The sequence below is a fragment of the Plecotus auritus genome (assembly GCF_963455305.1).
Source record: "Plecotus auritus genome assembly, chromosome: 4".
Lineage (NCBI taxonomy): Eukaryota > Metazoa > Chordata > Mammalia > Chiroptera > Vespertilionidae > Plecotus > Plecotus auritus.
In genome coordinates, this window is record NC_137775.1 from 183,534,164 (window position 1) to 183,560,677 (window position 26,514).

At 50.6% G+C, this 26,514-nt stretch overlaps 1 protein-coding gene across 1 annotated transcript; it reads left to right on the forward strand.

The window, feature by feature from the left end:
• Positions 1-4,327: 4,327 nt before the first annotated feature.
• Positions 4,328-26,514, forward strand: MTURN (maturin, neural progenitor differentiation regulator homolog). The gene is made up of 3 exons (XM_080666020.1): positions 4,328-4,727; positions 15,410-15,532; positions 24,835-26,514. Exons 1-3 carry the CDS (start codon positions 4,566-4,568, stop codon positions 24,943-24,945), a joined length of 396 nt encoding a protein of 131 aa, XP_080522146.1. The 5' UTR covers positions 4,328-4,565; the 3' UTR covers positions 24,946-26,514.

Genomic DNA, 26,514 nt, shown 5'->3' on the forward strand with positions numbered 1-26,514 from the left:
CATCCCAACACATGGGGCTTTTTGCAAAGCATGCAAAGGTCTGGAAGTCCCATATTTGGGGGACAAAGAAACCAAAGGGTATAAAGGAAGAGCTTCCTCCATACTGGTTTGCTCAGGATTTGGAGGGAAACAGTGTCCCCTGAGTCACTGTACTAATACATGTGGAACATTTGAAAATAAATGGCTTTTTCCTGTATCTCCGGTACTCCTGCGTATTCTTCAGTCTCCTGGTAAATTCTGTAACATTTTCATTTTCCTTTTACTTCCGAACAATGGCCCAAGGCAAAACCCCCAAGAAGGGGTTCTGCGGGCCCTGACGTTTCTTCACCTTCAGGCTACACAAAAGGCCCAGCTGAGTTTCTGGGACGAACTGTACCTGGAGCCTGGATGCACCCTGCCCCAGGTGCCGCAGAGGGCTGCTCAGGTGGGAGGGAGCAGAGTGACGTACAGTCTCCCGGTCTAAGCCGCTGACTTTTCCCAGGTGCAGGCGACTTCTGTGGGAGCACTTTCCCCACCAGTGTCCATGCTTTCACTCTCTGCATCAGTTAAAGCGACGGAAACAGACTGCACAAGGCTTTCCTCTCTCAACTGGGGGTTCTCACATGGGGGCCGTCTTGCCCTCCAGGGAACATTTGGCAGTTTCTGGAAACATTTTGAGGTGTCACTGACACGGGGTTTTTGGACTGGAACATGTGGTGGACCCCTGGGCAGAATGGTTCCCCAGAGTCTTTGTCCGTTGGAGTCGAAGAATGAATCCACGGGCGGAAGGTGGAATAGCAAAGGTGGAAATTTATTGAAGAACAAACACAGACTTTCATGTGGGGAGGGGGAAAGAGTCCCACCCTGTCCCTTCTCCCACAGTTTATAAAGGATGCAGTTTTCCGTGCATCGATAACCCTTCTGGTTGGCCACTATCCCCTTTGATTTGGTCACTATAGTAACTTCTGAGCTCAAAGGTCAAAACCTCACGTGGGACGTGTGGGGCCCTCCTCCCTCATTGTTCTCCTTTTCTCTCTGTCATTTCTTCCTCCTTTATTTTGTAAATACAGACCTTTTGCTACTCCCAGCCTCCCTTGCCTTATGGAGATGTAACTTCTCCCAGTCTGTAGCCCTGTGTTTTTTCCATGGACCACTTTAATTTTTTTAAATTTCCTAAACCTGCCTATATCCCCCTAAAATTCCTATTTCATCACAATGGTGGGGGGAGTGGAGGGTGCGGCTATTGGCTAGTGGGGGGAGGCCAGGGGTGCTGCTAAACATCCTACAATGCAAGGACCATCCCCGTAAGACAGAACTGTCTGGCCCCAAGTGTGGGCAGCGCTGCTGCTGTTGAAAACTCGGCTCCATTCAAGAAAAGGAGACGTCTCTTCATCTGGGACCAGCGCTCACCGTGCTGACACACTCGTGCCACTCCTGAATTTCACTCTTCGAGTTAAGCAGCTGATCTTCCTACAAATCATTCCCTCCAAAGAAGCAGCTGAAGAGTAATCATGGCAATTCCTGGGTTGTCGCTATGTGCGAGGTTCTGGGATAGGGCCTTTACACACTGCACCTCACTAGTCTCCATCTTCAGGAGAGAAAGCTGAGGCTTGGGCAGTTGAGTAAATTGTAGATGTACATAAAACTTAGCATTGAAAAGGCAGGAATCAACCCTGAATGCCATAATGTCTGCTCTTTAACGCACTGTCTTTCTAAGGAAAACGCAACATTCATTCAGTTCTTGGAGCAATGGCATTATACCCAGAATTCTACTTCTCATCATGAGAATTTTTCATCTTCTGACAAGAAGCATTTGTTGAATAAATATGACTGCAATTATGGTCATCCATCCCTTGAAGCAAATTTGATAGATGGATTTAAAAACACACAGTATTTTTTTAAAACTCCCCACTTGCCAAAAAAGAAGAAAAGCTATATATTTTCTGTATTTTAGTCTCAAATGTAAGGCATCTCTTCATTTTTGGAACTTCCAGACTACTATGTATGCTTTATGACACAACAAGGTAAGATTGCAAGAAGCTTGCTCTATCTTGAGGTCCTCATGTTAAAAGAAAGGAAGGAAGGAAGAGAAAGAAACATTTGGTAACCTTTCAATTGCATATTGAATTTTTTAAGTCATGTGCCTGCCTCCTCCTTTGTCCTATGTATTAGTTTTCTGCTGCACGGCAAATGAAAACAAGCAGCAATTTCAGACAACGCCCACTTCTTAGCTCCCTGTTCTGTGAGTCAGAAGTTCTGGCTCAGCCACAACATAACTGGGTTTTCTGCTCCGGGTCTCCCCAGGCTGAAATCATGGTGTCAATCAGACTGAGCTCTGGTCTGGAGGCTCCGTGGAAAAGCCACTGGGAAGCTCATTCAGGTCTTTGAAAGAAGTCATTTCCTTGTAGTGAAGACTGAAGTCTCATTTCCTTGCTGGCTGTTGCTCTCAGATCCCAGACTATGCTCTCTAGTCCTTGCCAGGTGGTCCCTTCCATCTCCAAAGCCATTAGTGGTGAATCTATTTTTTATAATGAATTTACTTCGTGCTTTGAACCTCTCTCCAGGAAGAGCCCGATTCCTTTTAAGGGCTCACCTGATTAGGCCAGGCCCACCAAGGACAATCTCCCTCTCTTAAGGTCAATTGATTTGAGATCTCAATTAAATGGGGAAAATCCCTCAGAGCGGTATCTAGATTAGTGTATTTTTAATTTATTTTTATTGTTGACATTATAAATTAGTGTTTGATTGAGTAATTGGGAGGGTGTGTACACCAGGTGGGCAGGGATCTTGGTGGTCTTAGAATCCTGCAGAGTTTACAGTCTGTAAATTCCTTGATGGCAAAAAAACAGGCCCCAACCTGGCCGGTTTTGCTCAGTGGATAGAGCATTAGCCTAATGACTAAGGGTCTCGGGTTCGATTCCTGTCAACATACCTCAGTTCACTGTAGGAAGACAGCTTTGATTTATTAAGGTAAGCCAAGGAGAAAAGAATTCCTATTCCAGCCTGGCCAGTGTGGCTCAGTGATTGAGCATCAACACCTGAACCAAGAGGTCATTGGTTCGATTCCCAGTCAGGGCAGGGGTTGGGTCTCCATCTCCAGTAGGAGGCATGCAGGAGGCAGCCAATTGATGTTTCTCACTCATCGAAGTTTCTGTATCTCTCGCCCTTCCTCTCTAAAATTAGTAAGAACATATTTTAAAAAACAATTCCTATTCCAGAAATGTGCAAGAATAAACTTCCCATAATCACATCTATACTATTGAGTAAAGGGTGTATTCAAATGGGTTCATATGTCATGAGCTTCCCTTGCCGAATCTGCTAGCCCTTTGAGGGAGGAGCCCCATATTACTCATATTTCTATCCCTAGGGCTAGCACGGTGCCTGGTTCAGAACACAAACTTTAAAAATAAAAGCTGATGGAATGTTTGCAGAAGGAATGCTATTTAAGTGTCATTGCTGGTAGTCATTCCATTCCTGCGGGCGAGGGCTCTCTCCAGCGCATTTTCTGCAATCCAGCAATGCCTGTCGAGTCCGGGCAGCCAGCGAGCATTCAACAGGTGCAGTGTTGGGCACGTACTCCTGTTTTAAAATGTACTTCTGCTCTCCAAACTAGCAGCAGATCGTTTTAGGTTATGCACTACGAAGTGAAGCTGAATAATAGTCCAGACAGTCTCCTGAGGCTTATTTCTAAGAAATACTCAGCTTTATGCTAGTGTGTGTGTGTGTGTGTGTGTGTGTGTGTGGTGGGGAGGGGGGGTCCTTTTCCTCTCCAAATGGACGCTCAGATCAGTGTCTAGTAAGCGTATTTGGGGAAACATTTCTTTACGGCCATCGGAGGGCCGCGCGTTGGTTCTGAAAAAGACAAGCGCCGCGTTCCCTTAGGTTTTCTCAGCTCCTCCACCGCTAGCCTCAGACAAGGGACAAGTTATCTGCGATTCTGTGGATGTCCCTGCATTTAAATCGCATTCGTGAAAGCGCTTCCCTGGCCTTTTCACTCCAGAGAAGCGGCAACAGGGACCGCCAGCTTTCTCTGCTTCACTGTAACCGGGGAAGCCACGGGTGTGGGGCCCGCGCTGAGACATCACCCCACTCGCAAGCCAGGACGCAGGCCTCAGGCTCCAGGGATTGGCTGGGGCCCGTGACGTCACGGCCCGGGGTGGCCCCGGCCTTGCGAAGGCCCGGGATGCTCCGGGTTCCTTTATTTAAAAGGAGGGTTGGTATCGGGGAGCCCGCGGAGCTCCGGGCCCGCCCCGCCCCACCCCACCCCACCCCGCCGCAGCGCGCGCCCGTCCGGTCCGTGCCAGCCTCCTAGGCGGCCCGAAAGGGGGCGGGCAGGAGGCGGGCCGGGGAGGAGCGGGGCGCGGCTAGCGCGGGCCGGGCCGCCGCCCACCCGTTACACACAGCATGTAAACACAGCCCGCCGGGAGGAGCCGGACCGAGGGGACTCCGCGCCGCCCGGCTCCGCCGCCAGCCCCGGAGCCCGCGGAGCCGCGCGCTGCCCGCCCGGGAGGAAGACCCCGAGGAGAGGAGGGCGGAGGGAGCGGGAGGCGGCGGCGAGGAGGCGAGGCGAGGGCGCGGCGGGCAGGATGGATTTCCAGCAGCTGGCGGACGTCGCGGAGAAATGGTGCTCCGACACGCCCTTCGAGCTCATCGCCACGGAGGAGACCGAGCGCAGGATGGACTTCTACGCCGACCCCGGCGTCTCCTTCTACGTGCTGTGTCCGGACAACGGCTGCGGGGACAATTTTGTGAGTGCTTGTGGGAGGGACCGCACCCGCGCGAGGGAGGCTGCGGGGCGCGAGGTGCGAGGGCGTAACCCGGCTCCGGGCGGGGCCGGTGGGCGGCGGGCAGGGGCGCCCTTAGGATCCGGAGGGCCGGGCGTCCGTGGGCTGTTTCAGGGACGCGACCCAAGGCCCGTGCGCGGTGCTTGGCTTGGAGCATCTCCAGGGTGTCCCGCGTCGCACCGGCCCGGCCCGGGGCGCACGAACCCTCCCGCAGGATCCAGAGTCCGGAGCTTCCTACACCCACTCGCCCCGTCCGGGTGAGGAATCCCTTTCCCTCCCGACGATGCCGGACACGAGGCTTCCAGTTGCCCCCGCCTGGGGAACCCCTCCCGCTCCTCGGGTTGTTCCCTGCGCTGCGTGTTTGGACACAAAGCCTCTGTCCACACTAGCGATGCCCCATCTCCTGGACCTTCTTTGCGGAATTACACCCCGGATCTTAAAAACGCACGCGCGCGTGCGCATGCACACACACACACACACACACACACTCACACTCACGCCTATTCCCTGTGCTTCCATGGCTCCTCTATGAGCGTTTGAGCGGGTTCTGTCCGGCTGAGGCGCCCGCAGCGCACCCCTCCCCCAGGCCTGTGGTTTGCCCAGATGAGAGGGAATTCCCCAACCCCACTCCAGCCCCCGCTCCTGCCCCGGGCTCGGAGGGACGGGACCTGGAACTGCTGTGTCCAAATCTTTGACTTGGCATCCTGCGCCCACTTTGGGATCTTGGCGCTGGCCGTTTAGGAAGGGGGTGAGGAGGACAGGGGGTTGGGGGTGGGAAGACTGGGTCTCCATCAAGTGTTTGTAAGGACGGGGGGGTGGGGAATGTAAGGGTCCCCAAATGTAAGATGGGGGTGGCTGTGGGCTCGGGTTACCGTGTGGTCACAGGCTTGAGCCTGGAGCTGGCGCTGCTGCCGCTGCAGCAGATGGAGGCAGGGCGGCGCCTAGACACCGCCCGGCCCTGCCCCTCAGGTGGGCGAGACAAAGCCGTGCCCAGGTCCACGCCGGCGCGCGCCCACCGCCGAGGGGAAGTTCTCAAAGGAGTTACCGAGAGACGGCAACATCATCTTTCTGGGTCCCAGAGAGGTGGCCCTGGCAATAAAGCAGGCTCCGCCCACCCCCTTCACCCCACCCAGCGGCCGGCCGGGAAGAACCCATCTGGGCCCCAGCCCCGGACACTCTGGAGGAGGGATGTCCTTGGGTGACAGCCAGATTTGAGTTCTGGCCCTGTGACTCGGGTCAGTTGCCGTCTCCCAGCTCAGTTTACACATCCAGAAAATGGGTATAAAGCCAGGGCCCAGGCGACTGGATAGATAAAGCACCTAACAGTCCCCACTCACAGCCAGGGCCCCACAGATTTGGATCAGAGGTTGGATCTGGGGTTCCCTGAGTTTAAAGCTTGTCTCTCTTTTAAAAAAAATTTTTTTATTGATTTCAGAGAGGAAGGGAGAGGGAGAGAGAGATAGAAACATCAATGGGAGAGGATCATTGATTGGCTGCCTCCTGCACGCCCCCCCCCCCCAATGGGGATCGAGCCTACAACCAGAGCATGTGCCCTTGACGGAATCGAACCTGGGACCCCTCAGTTCGCAGGCTGATGCTCTACCCACTGAGCCAAACCAGCTAGGGCTTGGCTTGCCTTGCTTTTTAAAAGAGCTTCAATGTTCTCACTTGTAACATGAAGTAAGTCAGGGTGCCTCCATCACAGGAACTTGTGAAGCAAGGAAGCTATAAATATACGGAAGCACACTCACTGTGGACTGTGGTAGAATAAGTGTTACTGGTACTGGGAGGAGTGTGAGTCATTAAAAGGGGATTGCTCCATTGTCAAAGGGAGAGGAGGCCCCAGGGGTCCAGTGGCAAGGGCACGGGGGTCCAACTGACTGCCATGTTAGGAGTCCCTCCCAGCCTGGGCTTCCCTAGCCACCCCCCCCCCCCCCAGTGGCCTTCCCCCCTCCTTACTGTGACCTAGGGCAAGAGACTCGGGAGGTTCTGGATTTTACGGGGAGCGTGCCACTCGGCCTCCCTGTGGGACTGAAGGAGGCACGCCCAAATAAATTACTCCAAGGAGATGAAGCGGGTGGAGAAAGTGCAAGGCCGTTCTCTTGTCTTGAATATGTACCTGGAGCCATTCAGAAACGTTATGCATATCAGGCCTTTTCCAGACCGCCCATATGTTAAATGTTTCCCCCACCTGGACAAGGAAAATGCTTGCCTGTATTCGTTCACTGACGGTGAAATGAAATAGATGAGAAAGAAAGAAGACGGGAAAGGGACTTCCTTTCTGTTATGAGAGGCCCTCGGGGACCAGATGCCAACCGCTGGCGTTTTCTTAGCGCAGACCTCTCTCGGGTCTGCCCCAGGCCAGGTCTGTGGAGCCACTGTGTGCCTCTAGTTAAAGGACCTCGGGCAGCAAGTAAATGTCCTACCTGCACTGGGTTCCCTTTCCCAGGAAAGGATGCTCAGCATTAAAAGGAACTTGAGATGGCTGGAATTCCTAAAACCTGAAGGATTTCTTAATAGGAATATTGACATAGCATTTCTCAGTGTACAGAGTGTCTTCACGTCGTTCATTCAGCAAACATTTATGGAGGGCTTATTGTGCACCAGGCCAGGGCTGCCTGGAATATGAATAGGGTCTCGGCCCTCATTCCCCGTCCAAGACAGTGTTGGTTAGTGGTTAGGAGTGTGCAGGCTCTGGGGTCAGGCTCCTTGGGTTTGCACCCCAGCCCCCCACATCTAACTTCATGCCTCAGAGCAGTGGTCGGCAAACTCATTAGTCAACAGAGCCAAATATCAACAGTACAACGATTGAAATTTCTTTTGAGAGCCCAATTTTTTAAACTTCTTCTAACGCCACTTCTTCAAAATAGACTCGCCCAGGCCGCGGTATTTTGTGGAAGAGCCACACTCAAGGGGCCAAAGAGCCGCATGTGGCTCGCGAGCCGCAGTTTGCCTACCATGGCCTTAGGGGAAGTTATTTAATCCCTACGCCATGATTCCCACAGCTGTAAAACAGGGACGACAATGTTAGTAGCTTACTCGCCAGCTGTTTGGAAATGCCTAAAATGGGGTGACTCTTCAGGGTCTCCAGATCTATTTAAAACATAATCCGGGTCATGCCCCCAGCCCTCCCCACCTCACCTAGCCTGACTTCCCATCACTTGTACAATAAGCCTAAGCCCTCACCCTGACTTCAAGCCCACCCGTGACCTGTCTCTTGCCTCCTTTCCGGTCTCATTTGGGGCCATTCATCCGCCTTGCTTGCTGTGTTCCTGCCTCACGGGCCTTCCCAGTCTGCAGACTCGCCGTGCTCAGGCCTTTGTATCACTGTTCCCTCTGCTAGAACTTTCTTCCCCCACGACTTTACATGGCTAGCTCCTTTCCGCCAGTCAGGCCTGGGAGAACCCTGACAGCATAATCCCTCACCTTCTTTAGTCTTACCATAGAGCACTGGTTAGTACTTACCAGTCTCTTCCAAGTAAATAGTTTCTTTTCTGCCTCCCCCCCCCTCCCCGGACTTAGCAGCCTCCTGAGAGCTGTGACCTTGTCTGTCTTGGTCATCACTGCATCCCAGCGCTTGGAACACTGTCAGACACGCGAAGGTGCTCCGTCTGTGTTTATAAGAATGAATGAACGTCCGTCTAGCGCAGATGTCAAATTTCAAGAATGACAGCATCAAAAAAACAATAACAGCTACCACTTATGTGCAGTTTACTGTGTATCGGACAGGGCTCTAATCCTTCACATAGATGAACCCATTGACCCTTCGTAATCTGTAAGGTGCTCTGTAATGATCTCCACTTTACAGATGAGGAAACTCAAGCGCAGTGGGGTTAACTAACTCCCCACAGCTGTTCAGAAGTAGAGCAACTTGAACCATAGCCCTACTCTGAAAACAGCAGCCCAGGAGTGACAGCTGGGGTAGGCAGTCTTATCCCCACGTCACAGGCGAGGAAACAGGCTCAGTGAGTGCAAGGGGCTCGTGGGGACTGTGCCACTAAGAAGTGACAGAGCCTGGACTTGAGCCCAAGCCCAGAGGCCTGTCCTTTCCACCCGGCGGAGTGTCCCACAGGCAGGATCAAGGCCAGGCGCTCCCGAGGCCTGGGAACAAGGACTTCCTTTTACTTCCCCTCCGTGTTGGCAGCTCCCGGGTCCCTTGTGCATTCTGTCCCCTTCTCACTCCACAGGCCACCCAGTTCACGCTGTCCCTTTCCAAACTGCTGCCCTGGTTCCGGCCTCTCCCTGTGGATGGCCCACGATGTCAGGTCCTGGGATAAAATGAAGCTGGAGGTTCAAGGACAGGGCTGACTCTGCTGGCTACAGACGGGAGGGGGCCGGGGGGGTCACAGACAGGTGGCACCTGACATCATGGGCCATCCCACAGGGAGAGGTGGGGATAAGACTGCCTACCTCATAGAATTTTTTAAGAGGCTCAAGCAGCGCCCTTGAACCCAGCCTGAACTGGGTCCCCCTCTGGCAACTCGGAAAGTCCTGAGGGCGCTGCCAGGTTTGAGGAGCAGGGTGTTGGCAGCCACTAATGTGCCAGCCTGACAGAGGGGCCCTTGAGGAGGTGGGCATGGCAGTCCCTCCACTGTCTCCTGCCCTGCCCCTCCCTGGGCCTGGGTGCTAATGACGGGGCCAAGGAGCAGCCTCTCCCTTGTCCTACTTTTTCTGCCAACCCATCAAAACATGTTTGGATCTAAAATGCTGTATAGTTGAGTCCCTCCCTCCTCGATACAAAAACAAAGGCCGCAGTTGTCATAGTGTTAACAGAGTTTATTTATAGAAAACTGACGTCACTTTACGTGTGTATGGCTATGCCTGTATTGTTTTCTCCATTTCCAGTCTAGGCATGTCTCTCCTTAACTATGTGGCCAAGTAACAACCTTTTGATTCTGGAGAAAATAGAACTGGTTGGAATGAGAAGCACCGTGTTTACATGGCGGGGGGGGGGGGGGGGTGGTAGTGGAGAGAAAGCCCTGTCTAATTTAACCTCTGCCCTCGGTTTCCTCATCTGTCAGGTGGGGATAATCGCATCTGCATTGCATGATTATGGTGAGGATTAAGTGGGGAATAGTGGTAGACTGCAGAGCTTTCCACAGCGGCCGAGCATCTGTAAAGAGAGACTGTTTCAGGAACAAAGAGATGTCCTTCCTTCTTATATGCACGGAGTGGTTAATCCCGGGGAGGGTAAGGTTCTGCTAATATGAGTTCAGATCCATGTGAATAGACACTGATTGGACCCCTGCTAATGAGAGTCAGTCTGTTGGGTCTCTCCTGTGACCTTTTTAACCTTCCTGTGAGTCTTCTTGTTTTCTCTGTCTTGCCAACGAAGGAGTTGAGGTTGAAGGCACGCACACCTGGTTGATGTCCTGGCTCTGCCCCTTGCGCCCTGTGTGATCACAGACACGTTGCGTAACCTCTCTGAACCTCAGGACCCTCCCTGGTAAAACAGACCCGTGGCTGACATAAGGAGCAGGTCATGGGTACGGCCAGCCATGCTCTTCCCACCCTGTGCAGAAGTCTGCATGTCCGAGGGTAGAGGTTAAATTAGCCAAGAAAGTGCTTTCTCCCCACTATCCCACCATGTAAACACAATGCCATCCCTTTCAACAAGTTCTGTTTTCTCCAGAATCGAAAGGTGGTTACTTGGTCACATAGTTAAGGAGAGACAGGCCTGAGATAGCTCCTGGCGTTTATCTTATGCCATCTCTTCCGGGGACCGCAGTCCACTTGGGATGAAGCTGCCAAAACTCAAAACGGATCCCCTGGTGCTGCTGACGCCAGAAAGTCCTCAAGTCAGGACCATGGTGAGGGTGAGGCCCGTGGCAAGGCTCTGGGTGCTGGAGAAGGTCACCGTAGGGTTGAATGACCTTGATCTTCTCTTACCATTTTTGGAGACGCTGGATATTGCCGCCTGCGCTGCAGAAAGCAGAAAGGAGCTCTTTTTCCTAGTTGCAGAGGACACGGTATATTGTCTGAAGCTGGGCACTTGGGTGATAGACTCTGGCCCAACCTGATAACAGAAGGAAGGGCCTAGGCAGGGGTGGGCAAACTTTTTGACTCGAGGGCCACAATGGGTTCTTAAACTGGACCGGAGGGCCGGAACAAAAGCATGGATGGAGTGTTTGTGTGAACTAATATAAATTCAAAGTAAAGGAGTGGAGGGGAGAGCAAGAGAACCCTCTGCTCTTTCGGCTCCGTGGGCCGGATAGAACAGCCGAACGGGCCGGATCCGGCCCGCGGGCCATAGTTTGCCCACGGCTGGCCTAGAGGGCCTGTCCGAAAGCCCAGGTGCCCGCCCCCCCCCCCCCCCCCCACCCGGGAACTTGCAGCTCCTAACGGCCGGAAGCTGTCAGGAGGCAGAGGCTGCTCTGGAGCTTCAGCTGACCTGCGGTTTGGACTTGGTTGTAGTCATTAATGCTCATCCCCCGCCCCCACCTTGGAAGTTAATTACATTTCTGCTCTGCTTCTGGCTCAAGGTGTGGCCCCAGATCCAGCCGCCTGAGCATCACCTGCGGGCCAGTTGGGCATGCAGATTCTCAGCCCTGCTCCCATCAGACAGTCCCGCTGGGACCCCGTGATTTCACTGTGTTTTAATAACCCTCCAGGTGACTTGCACCCTAAAGCTGGAGCCCCCTGCGTCCCCCCCCTTCTCGGAGCCCCGGCTTGGCATTTCTCCTGTTGTGACCCAACCCCGTGGGAAAGACAAGACATCTGTGCCTGCTTTTACATTTGCCCAGGGCCCGCTGCGCATTGTTCAAAGCCACGCGTTCTCTGACCCCTGTTTTCATGGCCAAAGTGGGTGTTTGGTTGCACGTGCTTCAAACACTCCCCGAGCTGCAGTCATGGGGGCCTCTCAAGCCCTTGGCTCAGGACTCCGGCCTTCAGTCACCCATTTGTCTCTGGACACAACTAGACCCACATCCTGATTCCAGGAGCATCAGCCCATCCACCTGACGTCCTTCCTGCCCTGCCCTGCCCTGCCCTGCCCTGCCCTGCCCTGCCCTGCCCTGGTGTTGGAATGGGTGCCTCTCTTTTTCCTAAGAGGTAACCATCCTGCCCCCAGCCCCTTGCCTGTTCGTTCTGAAGGCTCTGTTCAGTCCGGGGGCATTGCCTCGGGGCGCTGATCTCCTGCCTTCCCACGGGGCTCTGGAGGCAAATCTGTGTCTTGTTGAAGCACGTGGCCAGGCCCGTCCACCTCGCACTGTTTGTCCTGATCGCACTGGGTCCTATCTTCTTTTCCTTCCATGGTTTCCCCTTTGTCCTTACTTTCCCAACTGCAGACTGTTTTTCAGGTCATCACATTTTGTACTCTATGGATCCTTGCTGATGGCCTTGGTTAGTTTGGGAAGGAAACAATTTCAAAAAATTAAAACGGATACTTTTGTTGTGAGATACAGTGGATTTGAAACCATGAGTGGTGTCTTTTGAGGGGCCATGCACACCTGAGTCTGTCTTTTTCCAAACCCTGTGCTCTCTCGCCTTATCATATGGGCAGGGATTCGGTAAAACCTGTTTTGTTTGGTTTTTTAAACTAACCTGTCAGGGAATCCAGGGTGAGTTAGCCAAATGAGAGAAGTTGGGGCAGACTGGATGGAGAGCCCTTTAGTGGGTGTTAATTCTTCCTTCTCCAAAATATGATCACAAATCAACAACTCCGGAAGCGGAGCAATGACCGCTGGGGCCTGAACCCTCTCCTCGTAGAGATGCCCGAACGGCACCTCGCCAGAGAAGCAGGCCGGTTTCCACGCAGAGGGGGTTGCGCTGCGATGCTGGTCCTGTGAGTGACGCACTTGCCTTCGTTTACTTTTTTTTTTTTTAATATATTTTATTGATTTTTTACAGAGAGGAAGAGAGAGGGATAGAAAGTTAGAAACATTGATGAGAGAGAGACATCCATCAGCTGCCTTCTGCATGCCCCCTACTGGGGATGTGCCCGCAACCCAGGTACATGCCCTTGACCGGAATCGAACCTGGGACCCTTGAGTCTGCAGGCCGACGCTCTATCCACTGAGCCAAACCGGTTAGGGCCCTTCGTTTACTTTGTAATTGTAGAAACAGGTACACACGTCGTCCACGGATCCACCTACTTCTGAACGAGCTACAGCCCCAGTTGCCTTGGATAGTGTCCTCCGGGAGGTCACAGTGGGTGTCCGATTTGCTCAGCATGTGACCTTAGCCAGGCGGCAGGTGGAACCCTCCCACCCCCGTTCTCCTGCACACTCCAGAGGCAAAGGGTACTCCGGCCTGCCCGCCAGGCACTGTGTCAGGCACCTACTAGACTTGTTACCTTTTCTCTAATCTTCAGGTCTAGGGAGGTCAGGCTAAAAGTCTCCTTCCTGGGTGATGCTAGATGGTAATCCCATCTTTAACTTGGATACGAATTTGAAATACACTTGTTAAAATTTGAGCGTGAGCACGGGTGCTGAGCAGACATTCGTTAAAGTGGACGTTCTTGTTCTTGCTGAATCCCCGCCAATTAAGAATCAAGTTGGATGATGGACATGAGAGCGCTTAGTACTGCCCCACTTTCGTCCATTGGGAGAGGCTGTTCCATAAATGGCATTTCAGTGGCTCCACAACTTTAAGGGTCTCTAATGGGGAGTCGTGTTTGAACTGTTCTCTAAGTTATCGAGGATGTAGAAGTTACAGCGTTATTAGGTCAAGTCAAAAGCTACCCTGGGAGTCTGCTGGACCCGAGCAGAGCAGCGTGTGTGGGAAATGGGCCTTTGCTTCTATGAAGCACCCATAATTGGCTGTGAAGATGGCACCTCGCACCTCGTTAGTCTCCCTTAGGTCTGAGCAGTGTTTGAAGTCTGTAGATCTAGTTCTTGGAAATGCTGCCATGAGGAGGAAGGCAGTGAAGTGTGTGTATTGAGTGATGGGCATGTAACTTTCTGGGGTGATGCCCTAGTCATTTGTATTCATGGGAGGGAGTAAGTATATGCTTGATATGGACCCTTTCTCCAAACAAATCTCATCTCCTGCCGCTTAGCTGCTTTCTTATTCCCATCTGCCAATGTCTCCCTCTTCCCATACCTCTGCACGTTTTAAAATATATTTTTATTGATTTCAGAGAGAAAGGGAGAGGGAGAGAGAGATAGAAATATCAGTGGTGAGAGAGAATCATTGATCAGATGCCTCCTGCACAGCCCCTACTGGGGATCGAGCCCACAACCCAGGCATGTGCCCTGACCGGGAATCAAACGGTGACCTCCTGGTTCATTGGTCAACACTCAACCACTGAGCCATGCCGGCTGGGCCTTCCATACTTTTTAAAAACCAGCGTCGAGCTGTCATTAGTTGGTCCCCTCTAAACAGTGATTTTTGATAACTAATACATACCCTGACGTTATCCTGGTAGCCCATGGCCTGTCGCTTCCTCATCCAGATCTCTCCCGCCTGTTTCTTGGGCTTATTCCAAATCCTGGAACATTTATGGGAGACTTGTCTAGTCCTAAAGATGTGCTAAAATGGATATCCTCACGTGGATTTAAAAATAAAAGAAGAAAGAAAAAGAAAAACTCATCTAGCCTTAAGAAAAATGTAAAACCTAGAGCCAGTCTCCTCGGGGTGTAGGTTCACATTGTAAAATGAGGCTGGGTGTGAGCCGTCTTAAAGCATTTTAAGGGAAGGTGAACTTTCAGAAGTCTTCCCCCGCCCCCCGCCCCCTAGTGACTGAGTGATGACTTTTCTGTGTGTTCTCCTAAATTCATTTCATTTTGAAATAAATTTACCATCACCCCCGCTCACAGGCTAATCTGGGTAAAGAATGTCTTGTTCCAAGTTAGTGGTTACAAACTATGTTTAATTAATCCTTCAGCCACAGCCGAAGGCAAAGTCAAGGATCATGCAGGCTCTTGGTTTCTGCTCCCTCCTAGCTGAAAGCCGCCCTCGGCCTGCACTAGAAGGGGGGGCAGTGGACATCGTGGGTGGGGACTGCCGACCCCACTGCCCTTTTTACAACGCATGAGCAGATCTGTTGCGAATTGAGCAGGTGAGATTATGGACCAGAAACACAGGGTCTGCATTTTCTTTTTCTTTAAATATATTTTTACTAGAGGCCCAGTGCACGAATTCGTTCACGGGTGGGGTCCGGCCGGCCCGCCCCAACCTGGCTGGGGGGAGGGGACGTGGAAGGTTGGCCGGCCAGCCCCACTACCAGTGAGGGGAAGGGCGGGCGATTGGGGCTGCAGTACGTGTCAAAGCAACCGGTCTTTCTGGCATTCCAGTCACTTGGCTTATATATATATATATATGTAGATTGATTTCAGAGAGGAAGGGAGAAGGAGAAAGAGATAGAAACATCAATGAAGAGACAGAATCATTGATCAGCTGCCTCCTGCATGCCCCACACTGGGGATCGAGCCCACAACCCAAGCATGCGCCCTGACGGGGAATTGAACCATGACCTCCTGGTTCATAGGTCAATGCTCAACCACCAAGCCACACTGGCCGGGCAATAGGGTCTGCATTTTCTGATCCCTTTCAGAGCAAACAAATCAATGACCACATGCATCTTACTCTGGAATGGAGGCCTGCTTCCCGTTCCTGTGATGAAAACGCTCTCTCTGGCTTCCTGGATTCGCACTGTGTATAATGACTGTGTCTGTTTTCTCCTCTCCCTCGCCCCTGGGCGCCAGCACGTGTGGAGTGAGAGCGAGGACTGCCTGCCTTTCCTGCAGCTAGCACAGGACTACATCTCCTCCTGCGGCAAGAAGACGCTCCAGGAAGTCTTGGAAAAAGTCTTCAAGTCTTTCAGACCCGTAGGTGCCCGCCCGGCTTCGAAAGCCCTCGTTTCCTACCCAGATTGCCCTTTGAAACACATGGATCGTGGGGAAATCGGGCAAAATCTGGGATGACTAATTGTTTGTCTCTTGTCTACTTGGTGGCTTAAAGATAGCAGCGATGGAGGGTGGCTGAGGGCGGGAGGGAGGGGGAACGGGATGTGACACAGCTGTTTGGTGCAGGGACGAGGGTTATTTCTAGCATCGCTAGAGTTAAGAATTGCTGATAGGGTGGGAAGCAAACAGCCTTCGTGAGGCAACTGAATATCCCTGTCCTCACCCAGGAGTCTTGCAGCCAGCATGCTGGGAAGGGCCCTGCAGGTCCTTACGATGGTGAGGCCGGTATTCAGGGGCAGCCAGAAGGCTACACAAAGGAGGTACCTCCACACCTGTGGGTATGGAGAAGGATGGAATTGGGGGTGGGTCCTGTTCTTTATTTTTTAAATTTATTTATTTTAAATGTATTTTGATCGAATTCAGAGAGGAAGGGAGATGGAGAGCAAAGTAGAAATGTCAACGATGAGAGAATCATTGATTGGCTGCTTCCTACACACCCCACTCTGGGGATTGAGCCCACAACCCGGGCATGCGCCTTTGACTGGAATTGACCAGGGGACCTTCCAGTCCACAGGCCAATGCTCTATCCATGGAGCTAAACTAGCCAGGACGAGGGTCCTATTCTTTTCTCTTTATAAACTCACTATAGAGAGCTTGTCCACCTAACCACCACCCCCCGTTAGGATTTAGGAGTCTGTATGTTTGTGTCTAGCTAACAGTATTTTCATTCTTGTTGCAAAGCACGTACAATGAATACTCACCCTATTGTGAAAACGACCCGTTTCCCTTTATCGTTATTGGAAGATAGAGCTGGTGTCCCCACACTTGGCCCAAGTTCAATTCCTTGCCCACTGGACTCTACATGGTCAGGATAGTTGCTCTAGAACTTCTGTTCATTTCTTTCAAATATTTTAAAACAGTGTGTACTTTTCTGCTGAAATTTTAAAAAATGTCTCTGAACATAGTATGCATGGTTGCATGAGAGACTGTGTTTGATAGTCCAGTATTTCAAGGTTTGTAAGTCTGTTTGTTGCCATTTGTTTTAACTGTTCTCCTGCTATTGTGTTTATTTGTGTGTTGAATTTATATATTTGAAAATGTATATATAGGACTAAATCGAGGCCCATAATGAGGGTACCTTCCTAAGGCGGGGGGAGGAGGTTGTTGGCTTCTGCCAGGGCTTAGACCTGTCAGCCTGAGAACGCCTTTGAGCAATGCCAGGCCTGTGGTTCTCGGAACTCTGCAGGTGATGCCAAGGCAGGTTGCAGGCTGCCTCCTCCTAGCTGATCCTTGTCCTGAGAGCTGTCTTAGGCCCCACCCCCACCCCCATTCAGGCTGCTAAGCAACTACCACAGACTGGGTGGCTTAGAAACAACAGAAATTTACTTCTCTCCGTCTGGAGGCTGGGAAGGCCACCATCAGGTGGTTAAGTAGACTTGGTGTCTGTCTGGTGAGAGCCCGCATCCTGGTCACAGCCATCTCCTCACTGTCACTCACCTGGCAGAAGGAGGGAGCTATCTCTGGGGCCTGTTTTATAAGGTCTTGGTCCCATTTATGAGGAATCTACCTTCCTGACCCAATCGCCTCCCAAAGGCCCCACCTCCTCATACCAACACCTCAGGGGGTAGAATTTCTTTTTATTTTCTTTTATATTTACTCGCTAGCCTGTTACAACAAGACTTTAGAGTTGCTACCCCATGCTTATGGACACATAGGAACAACAAGAGACAGAGAAGTGGATTTGGAATTTATTCCATGAATATTTTTACAGCTTATACTGTGTGTAAAGAATTTCAACATGAATTTCAGACACAGACATTCAGACCAGAGCAAAGGTATAGGCCTAGGGGGTCCCAGCTTACAGTGGGGATGGTTCATCACCGTTTGCTCCTTTGGGAGACCCTGGCTTTGACTGGTCCCCCAGCTCTTAGCATAGGCCAGCCATGCAGTCAGGTTTCTAACTGCTGCTTCTCGGTCAGCAAGTGCCCTCAGGACAGAAGCAGGTGTACCTGTCTAGGTCCTAATTCCTCAGTGGATCCAAGAAGGCATTTTTCCTAGTGCATCCAGCTTTGGGTTCCCTGTGGAGAGCGGTCCCAGTCATTTAACCCACTATTGCTACAAGAATTGGAGGGTTCCCGGCTTTTGTCCACACTTGTTGATTTGTATCATTCATCTAACCAATTCACGTCTTATTTTTAAAAATTTCTTAGCCCATTTGGTTCAAAATGATTTTTTAAATTTTCTATTTACTTATTAGAGCCGGAGAGAGAGAGAAACATCCATGAGAGAGTGAAACATCCATGAGCTGTCTCCTGCTTGCCCCCCACCAGGGATCGGGCCCACAACCCAGGCATGTGCCCTGACCAGGAATCGAACTGGCAACCTCTCGGTGCACAGGACGATGCCCAACTAACTGAGCCGTAGCAGCCAGAGCTAGCTGCTTGTTTTGCCTCAGGGAGGTTGCATTTAGAAGTAAGACACGGGGGGCGGGGGGGTCTTGTCGCTGGCGTAGCTGAAAGTTTTGCTGGCGTAGCACATACCCCCGGGCCCCAGGGTGGTCAGGCAGGGGAGCTTCAGCACACCGTCCCCCTGAGAATGTGGTGCTGTTTGCTTGCAGTCGGGGAAGCCCCGTGAGGGACATTTTCCCCTTCGAACAGCCTCCTCCCTGGCTGCAAGTTCTTGTTTCCCTTGGCCAGCCCTTCGCCAGCCCCTGCCTGTGCAGCCTCTCTAGAAAGATAAGATCCATCTGTCCACAGCCTTCTGCTGCCGTTGGGGCATCAGTCAAGCAGAGTCAATTAAGTTGCTGCAGCCGTGCACTCCTGCGTGCACGCCCAGAGCGGGGTCATCACCTGGCCTTCCCCAGCCGTCCCGCCCGGAGGCTGAGCAGGCCACGGCAGCTCTCTGCCTGTTTCCGCATGCCCACTCTGTAGCTGTGCTTCTCCCCCTTTCTCTCGTTGGCCCTCCCCGCACTGAAACCCTCCCCCCCCCCCCAATAAATCTGTTGTTGGATGGGAAAAGGAAAAAGAAAAGTTATCCTTTTTTGCCATTTTACTCTTTTCCCTCTACTTCTTCACATTTTCCACCGTAGGTATCGGTCACCAAGCCCCGCTTTAGAGAGTGAGGGCACGGCACAGTGCCCCGCTCTTGCCCCCGAGGAGCTGGCTGTGGTAGGAGAGACAGACACAGGAACTCCACAGTACCAGACGGAGCGTTTATTTTGGTTGGTCCAGTCGCTCTGCGGGGTGCTTCCTGTGCAGAACACGCCAAGCGTTCCCGTCCCCGCTCTGCGTACTCCGCGTTGCTGGGTCTTGAGGGAGCTGTTTCCTAGGAGGACGTTAGTGATGTGAACTTCAAGGTGTTGTTTGTGGTCTCTCCTCAGTGAGCGTGGAACCAGGATATCAGGATACTTCACTGATGAGCAACCCGGGCTCTGGGACCGCGATTCAAATCCCAGCTCTGCCACTTGATGGCTGTGTGACCTCAGCCAAGTTACTTAACCTCTCTGTTTCTCAGTTTCTTCATTTGTAAGATTAGGAAACAATGACAATAGTTATCTTAGGGTTGCTGTGATGCTTAAATGATGCATTTCTCGTGGGGTACTTAGTACAGCATTTACAACACTGAAATACTGTTGAGAAGTGAGCAGGACTTCGTGAAATGTTGTATAGGACTCGTAGGTTCTTGGTGGGGAGAAAAACCAATTTGCTAAGTGCTTTCAGCACACGCTTAACAGAGGCACCTAGCTACCGTAAAGGATGGAAAGAGGTATTGATGGGGTATTATAGTCAAAAGTTTATCACCATGGGTTTGGGCAAAGTGATAACCACCATTCAATAGCTAATGCGTTGGGCTCACTGTGTTAGATGCATTTGTCCTCCCAGTGCTGTAAGGAGGAAGAGAGGACACTCCGTCCCGCAGGGGGCGCCTGACCGCAGAGCCTCCGGGTGGCAGGGTGACGGGTGATATTTATATTCTTCTTTTCTGTATTTTCTAAATTGTCTGTGATGTCACAGAAAACATTTATAATCAGAAATGGTGTCGTGTTTTTTACAAAGCTGTTTTGTCTACACCAAGCATGTCGAGCTCAAAGGCTAACATGGGCCAATAAACGAGGCATGCGGCCCGTGGGCTGCAAGTTTGACATGCTTGGTCTGCACTGTGCTAGAAGGGCTAGGAGTGCCAGGGTGAGCGGGCTCGCTGAGGAACGCAGAGCCGGGCGGGGGCTTCATGAGGAGGTGGGACCTGGAGAAAGGGCAGGATCCGGACGTGCTCAGCTGGGGAGGAGGGCTGGCGCCCAGGCCAGGAATCGAACCAAGCCGTGTGCCATTTTAAGTTGATTATGGCTTTTGTCTTTTGCTCACATTATAAACAAACCGTTGTGTGTGTGTTTCAGAAAGCACAATGGCCCCTCAAAGTAAAGAGTAGCTGTTACTCTTGCCCATTAGTCATCTTGCCACCTGCCTCTTCTTTCCTCATATCAAGAATCAGGCTGCCTGGGTGTTGGGTGTCTCGGTGCCACCAGCATTACGATCAGTAAATAAACGGTGGCAAATGCCCCAAATGCTTTAGCATCTCCATACTGAATGTGGCTTCAACTCATCGACACCACTTTCCAAAAGACCCCTATTCAGTCCTCCAGTTAATCCATGCTCTCTTGGGTCTATGGAACTTTAATTCAAGGGTTGGCGTCTCTACCATCTCAGACAGTCCTGTTTGGATGGATGGGCCCCAGAAGTTCTGTGTGATCATAGGTCGTTCAGAGGAAGCTGGGTAGACAGCAAGACCCTGGCAATGCCAACACTCATCCAGAGAGAACATACAGGTTTTTTCCCAGTCGATTGAAAAGAAATTAATGATCCTAACTAGCAGCAGTCATTTAAATGTACCAGACAGGATTTCTTGGCCTGTCTCGTTTTCCTCCCAAGAATGTGTGGGTGCTGTGAGAGCAAGGGCTCCAGGATTCTCTCCAGTCTGTTTGCACTCCTGTCTCTGATAGATCTTGACTGTTCACAATTCGGATCCAGAAGTTAAATTTAGACTTACCCGCCATACATGGGAATGGAGACAGGGGTGGGAATGCTAGACGGTCACGTGTCTGTGTGATATCAGTTGGAATCCCAGGCACATTCTTGTTCATATGGTTCTTAACGCTTTCTGTCTGACTTATTTCGATTTTCAAATAAAACCTGAACACTGGAATATGAGTCACCTGTGTTCATGGTACCAGCCATCTCTTCTCTCTCTTTAGAGGCAAAGTTGGTCTTTTATTCCGTCCGCTAAGATATGGAGGGAGGCCGTGGTGGGGGCAAGGAGCGTCTCCCTTCTCCCAGCTTCTCACGAGGTTGTCAAACTGTTGGGATGAGCTGGATGTGCCCCTCCTGCCCCACCGCTCCCAGTCGGCAGTGGCACTTTAAGAAAGCACGCGTCTGCAGTCAGCCGCCCTGGCAGGCCACGTGCGCGATGTGACCAGGAGTGCCGGCAGACGATCTTGCCCTGAGTGTGTTCCTAGGGCTCTGTGAGACCAGCCAGAGTTGTTGTTTGAGAACTTTGGTCCAGGCATTATCATGATTGGGTCTCTGCTTATCCTTTTCTCACTTGGGGAGTTGGGGAGGAGCAGGAAGAAGGAAGGGAGCTGGGTGGGGGTGGTGTGGCAGGGCACGAGGGAGGCAGTGCACAGCAAACAGAGTGGCCCATCTTTTTTTTTTTGCAATACATACTGTGTTTTTTTTTAATTTAATAAATCTTTATTGTTCAGATTATTACAATTGTTTCTCCTTTTTCTCCCCATAGCTCCCCTCCAACCGGTTCCCACACCACCCTCTACCCTTACCTCCCCGCCACTGTCCTCATCCATAGGTGTACGATTTTTGTCCAGTCTCTTCCTGAACCCCCCATACCCCTTTCCCCCTGAGAATTATCAGTCCACTCCCTTTCTATGCCCCTAATTCTATTATATGCACCAGTTTATTTTGTTCCTCAGATTTTTAATTCACTTGATTTTTAGGTTCACTTGTTGATAGATATGTATTTGTTGTTCATAATTTTTATCTTTACTTTTTTCTTCTTCCTCTTCTTAAAGAATACCTTTCAGCATTTCATATAATACTGGTTTGGTGGTGATGAACTCCTTTAGCTTTTTCTTATCTGTGAAGCTCTTTATCTGACCTTCAATTCTGAATGATAGCTTTGCTGGTAGAGTAATCTTGGTTGTAGGTTCTTGCTTTTCATCATTTTGAATATTTCTTGCCATTCCCGTCTGGCCTGCATAGTTTCTGTTGAGAAATCAGCTGGAAGTCGTATGGGTGCTCCCTTGTAGGTAACTAACTGTTTTTCTCTTGCTGCTTTTAATATTCTCTCTTTGTCTTTTGCCCTTGGCATTTTAATTATGATGTGTCCTGGTGTGGTCCTCTTTGGATTCCTCTTGTTTGGGGCTCTGTGCACTTCCTGGACTTGTAAGTCTATTTCTTTCACCAGGTAGGGGAAGTTTTCAGTCATTATTTCTTCAAATAGGTTTTCAGTATCTTGCTCTCTCTCTTCTTCTGGCACCCCCATAATTCTGATGTTGGTACGCTTGAAGTTGTCCCAGAGGCTTCTTACACTATCTTCAATTTTTTGGATTCTTTTTTCTTTTTGCTTTTCCGGTTGAGTGTTTTTTGCTTCTTTGTTTTTCAAATCTTTGACTTGATTCTTGCGTTCCTCTAGTCTGCTGTTGGGTCTCTGTATAATATTTTTTATTTCAGTCAGTCTATGTTTAATTTCTAGTTGGTCCTTTTTCATATCCTCAAGGATCTCGCTAAATTTATCAGCCTTTTCTAGGATATTCTTGAAAAGCCTTATAACCGTGGTTTTGAATTCTATATCCAGTCGTTTGTTTTCCTCCATTTCTTTTGTTTGTGATCTGTTTCTTTGCCTCCGCATTTTCGTTGCTTCCCTGAGTTGGTAGGGTAGCTTTGTGTGCTAGGTTTCCTATATGGCCCAGTGGTTCGGCCTCCCCAGTTAACCTGAGGTGGACACTCTTGGTGCACCCCTTTGTGGACTGTGTGTACAACCTTGTTGTAGTTAAGTCTTGATTATTGTTGGTATCACTGGGAGGAATAGACCTGCAGGCCAGTTGGCTGTGAGGATCAGCTATGTCTACGCTGGGAGAAGTCCAGTGCTGGAGACAGCCTTATAGGATTAGACTTGCCAAATTGCAAAAGCCTCTGTGCTCAGCTTGGATGGTGCAGAGTCTCAGGGCGGAGCAGACAGTCTTGGCTTCCCATCAGCCCTGCCCTTGCGCGCGTGCCTCCAGACCTCTGCCTTCCGTGACTCCCCTGAGTTTCTGTCTGACAGTCCAGATTCCCCCTGTAAGAGCATGGGTCCCCAGGGGCTCGCCCGGAACTGGGGTTCAGTGCAGTCAGAACTAGGGATCAGTGCAGTCAGGAGCTTCCGACTCCCTTCCACTAGGGAATGCCTGTGGCAACCTCCGCATTCAGCTTTCTCTGCAAGCACTCACGTGCGTGCACACGTGCCCGCAGACCCGCTGTGGCTCCCCTGGGTCTCCGAATCTCTGAGTCTCCGTGTGCCTTTCTCTCTACCTGACAGTCCAGACTCCCCCTGTATGAGCCTGGGTTCACGGGGTTTCGCCCAGAACTGGGTTTCAGTGCAGTCGGAACTGGGTTTCAGTGCATTGGGGGCTTCCTTCCCCCTCCCGCCAGAGAAAGTCAGCCAGGCACTCAGCTGACCTTCCTCTCTGCGCGTGTCTCCGTACCTCAGCCCTCTTTTGCCACTCCTCTGATTCTCCATGAGCTTTCCTCTTTCCTTCTAGCTGTAGAATTTCCACTCAGCCAGCTTTCCTGTGGCTCTGGATGATGTCCGTTCTGTCTTTTAGTTGTCGTTTTGAAATAGTTGTGCGAGGCAGCAGTTTAGGTGCTTACCTATGCCGCCATCTTGGTTTCTCAGAGTGGCCCATCTTATCTTAGTGCCTTAATGCAGTTAGAGCTTAGATCATAGGGCCATTTGGTGAAGTTGCCTCAAACTGACTGACCAAGGATGAGGTCACTGTGTGAGGAAGTCCTTTGGTCACGTGCATGTTGTAATCTCAATGAAGAGCCAGGGCTGGATGCCCATGATCACGGACAAGGCTCAGGAGTGCCCAAGGTCATGGCTTCCTGCCAACCCCAGAGCTTCTTGTTCATATCGGTCCAGCCCAGCGCATGGCACTCAATTTCCAACCGAAGACCAGCCAGTGCTTTAAGAACATGTTTACTGTAGATGATGGTGACTTTCCCTGACGGTGATTAGAGAGCCTTTGGAAAATATGAAAAGATTACAAAGGGAAAAATTTACCCATAATCACATTGCCTAAAAATAGTGCTCTTAAAATTTGGATGTATTTCATTGAACTCTTCTTTTCTATGCATTTGTGTATAAATTTAAATAAGTATCATAATGTAAACACTCATTCTTTTTACACTTGTGAGCATATTTTTATATCATTAGATTATTAAGAATACTATTTTAAGTGGCTATATAAGATTTTATCTTCTGGGCACCCAATAATTTATTTAACCACTTTGTTGAACCTTTTCAGAGTTTCCACATTTCTATATGTGTGTTATAAATAATAGCAGCTGTGCTTTTAGGGGAAAAGAAAAGGGGAACCGATTTTTGACATCTGGATGGGACAGTCACACTGTTCATCTGACAGGGGTCCTCAAACTTTTTAAACAGGGGGCCAGTTCACTGTCCCTCAGACCGTTGGAGGGCCGGACTATAGTTTAAAAAAAAAACTATGAACAAATTCCTATGAGCACTGCGGGCCCGGGACGAATCGGCTGCTAAGCAGGACAGGCAGCGGCATCCGGCGGGCTGGATAAATGTCCTTGGCGGGCCGGATGTGGCCCGTGGGCCGTAGTTTGCGGACCCCTAATCCCAGATATGTGTGGGTGTGCGTGGATAGCATATCTTTGTGCATAGGTGGGAGGAGGGGTCATGTTTTAATGCTTGAAAGTAGGGAATCTTCAGGCTCCCCAATAAAAACAAGCCCTTTGGGCCCCAATCCACTGAAGGATTGATATTTCCCTCTAATAAGTTTACAGACGTAATTGGTGGGGCGACTCGGGAGAAATCGTAGCTGCTGTGCCGAGTCCTGTAGGGGCTGCTCGGTTTGGGGCCGGTGCCTTTGGTGGCCTTCCTGCCTGGGGGCTCTGGGGCTCACAGCTGCTTCTCTTCTCTCCCTGCAGTTACTGGGGCTTCCGGATGCCGGTGACGACGCGTTTGAAGAGTACAGTGCAGACGTGGAGGAGGAGGAGCCAGAGGCGGACCACCCCCAAATGGGGGTCAGTCAGCAGTAAACCTGGAAGGGCTCCCACCCGCCAAGGAGTGAGCCCCGTGGTACCCGAGGCGGGCTCGCGTGCTGCTCCTGGGCTAGCTCTTAGCAACAGGACGTCTGACTCCCAGCTTCCGAATTAAAAGGAAATACCTTCTTAACAACCACAAAATACTGGGATGAGCTACGCTCAGCAGTGACCTGCATTTGACCCCCATGTCGTGGGTTTCTATGGCGTTGTCTCGGTAGCCTTGGCCATTTCTGATTTAGAGTCTATTCTGTGGCTGACGTTCTCTCTTGAGTTTCTGTTGGAGAACTGACATTCACTGACTCGAGGGTAGGGAACTCTGAATGTATTAAGGATGTGTTTTGAGTCCTCACAGGTGACTTTATGGAGGGAAAGCATGGCAGAGAAGAAATGCGGTCTGCACTTTGTATGTACCTGGTTACGTGTCGTAAGTGAACGTTTTTGCTTATAAAGCATGAGTTTTAATACCGAGTCATTACACTGCACAAGTGCAAGTACAAGGGCAGACAGGGATCGCCTCTCAGCTTTGGGGGAAGTGGGGAGGGGGGGAAGACCCTTCCAGTGTGCAACCAGTCCTGAGTTACCTGGGGGACGTGGCAACTGGTTCCTGGTTGTATAAACATAATTGCCTGGTCAGTTACTTTAAAACATGCTAATTCCAAGACTTAACGGTGGAAAATATAAATGGGGTGACATCAGTTACCAACTTCTTTAGACTGTTTGTAAACCGTCCCACATATGAAATATTTACCTTCTCTCTTTATAATGAGATGGCAACTTGTTAAATCATGAAACTATCTAAAATTCAAGGGCCACGTCAACTTTGAAGCCATAGATCAATTTAATGGGAAGATAAACCAGGATAACATTTTTTAAAAAATATGATGGAATCCTTTTTTCTTAATCTGTCTTTTATTCTTTTAAAAAAAAAAAAAAGTCAAGAAAAGGATCCCACTGTATGTACTTAAAAATTGTAATCAAGTGCTTCAAAATTCAATTGCAGTGACATGTTTTAATAAAAATGTTTTTATTGATTTGAGAGAGAGGGGAAGAGAGACGGAGAAAAGCATCGATGTGGGAGAGAAACATTGATGGGCTGCCTCCTGCACACCCCCTACTGGGGATCTAGTCCACTGCCCCCCGGCATGTGCCCTGACTGGGAAGCGAACCGGCAACTTTTTGGTGCATGGAATGATGCTCAGCCAACTGAGCCACACTGGCCAGGGCTGCAGGGAATGTGTAAAGTGATACAAAAGTGGGACTCTTTCGATGGCAGGTTAGCTTGGTGCAGAGGGGAAGTTTTAACGATCACAATACTCAGCTAAGAAGATTGTCATCCTTTAGCCAACAAATACTCCTGGGAGAAATCCTCCATCATGCTAACATGGACTTATTTCAAATATTCCTTTTCTTGGGCCCTTCTGCATCTCTGGTCCTAACAACGTGGATGCCGATGCCCTTATACGAGGGCATCTGGGTGGGGATGTTTTTAACATGCGTGCCTGTTAGGTGGTGAACGTTTTGATTTAAGCAAATAAAAAAAGCAGCAGCCGCAGAGGCTTCAGA

What these genes read in the sequence shown, in the direction of transcription:
- MTURN (XM_080666020.1), top strand. Translation starts at nt 4,566, where the DNA reads ATGGATTTCCAGCAGCTGGCGGACGTCGCGGAGAAATGGTGCTCCGAC. An exon ending in ACGGCTGCGGGGACAATTTT is followed by an intron (nt 4,728 to 15,409) that starts GTGAGTGCTTGT and finishes CCTGGGCGCCAG; the next exon opens with CACGTGTGGAGTGAGAGCGA. An exon ending in TCTTCAAGTCTTTCAGACCC is followed by an intron (nt 15,533 to 24,834) that starts GTAGGTGCCCGC and finishes CTCTCCCTGCAG; the next exon opens with TTACTGGGGCTTCCGGATGC.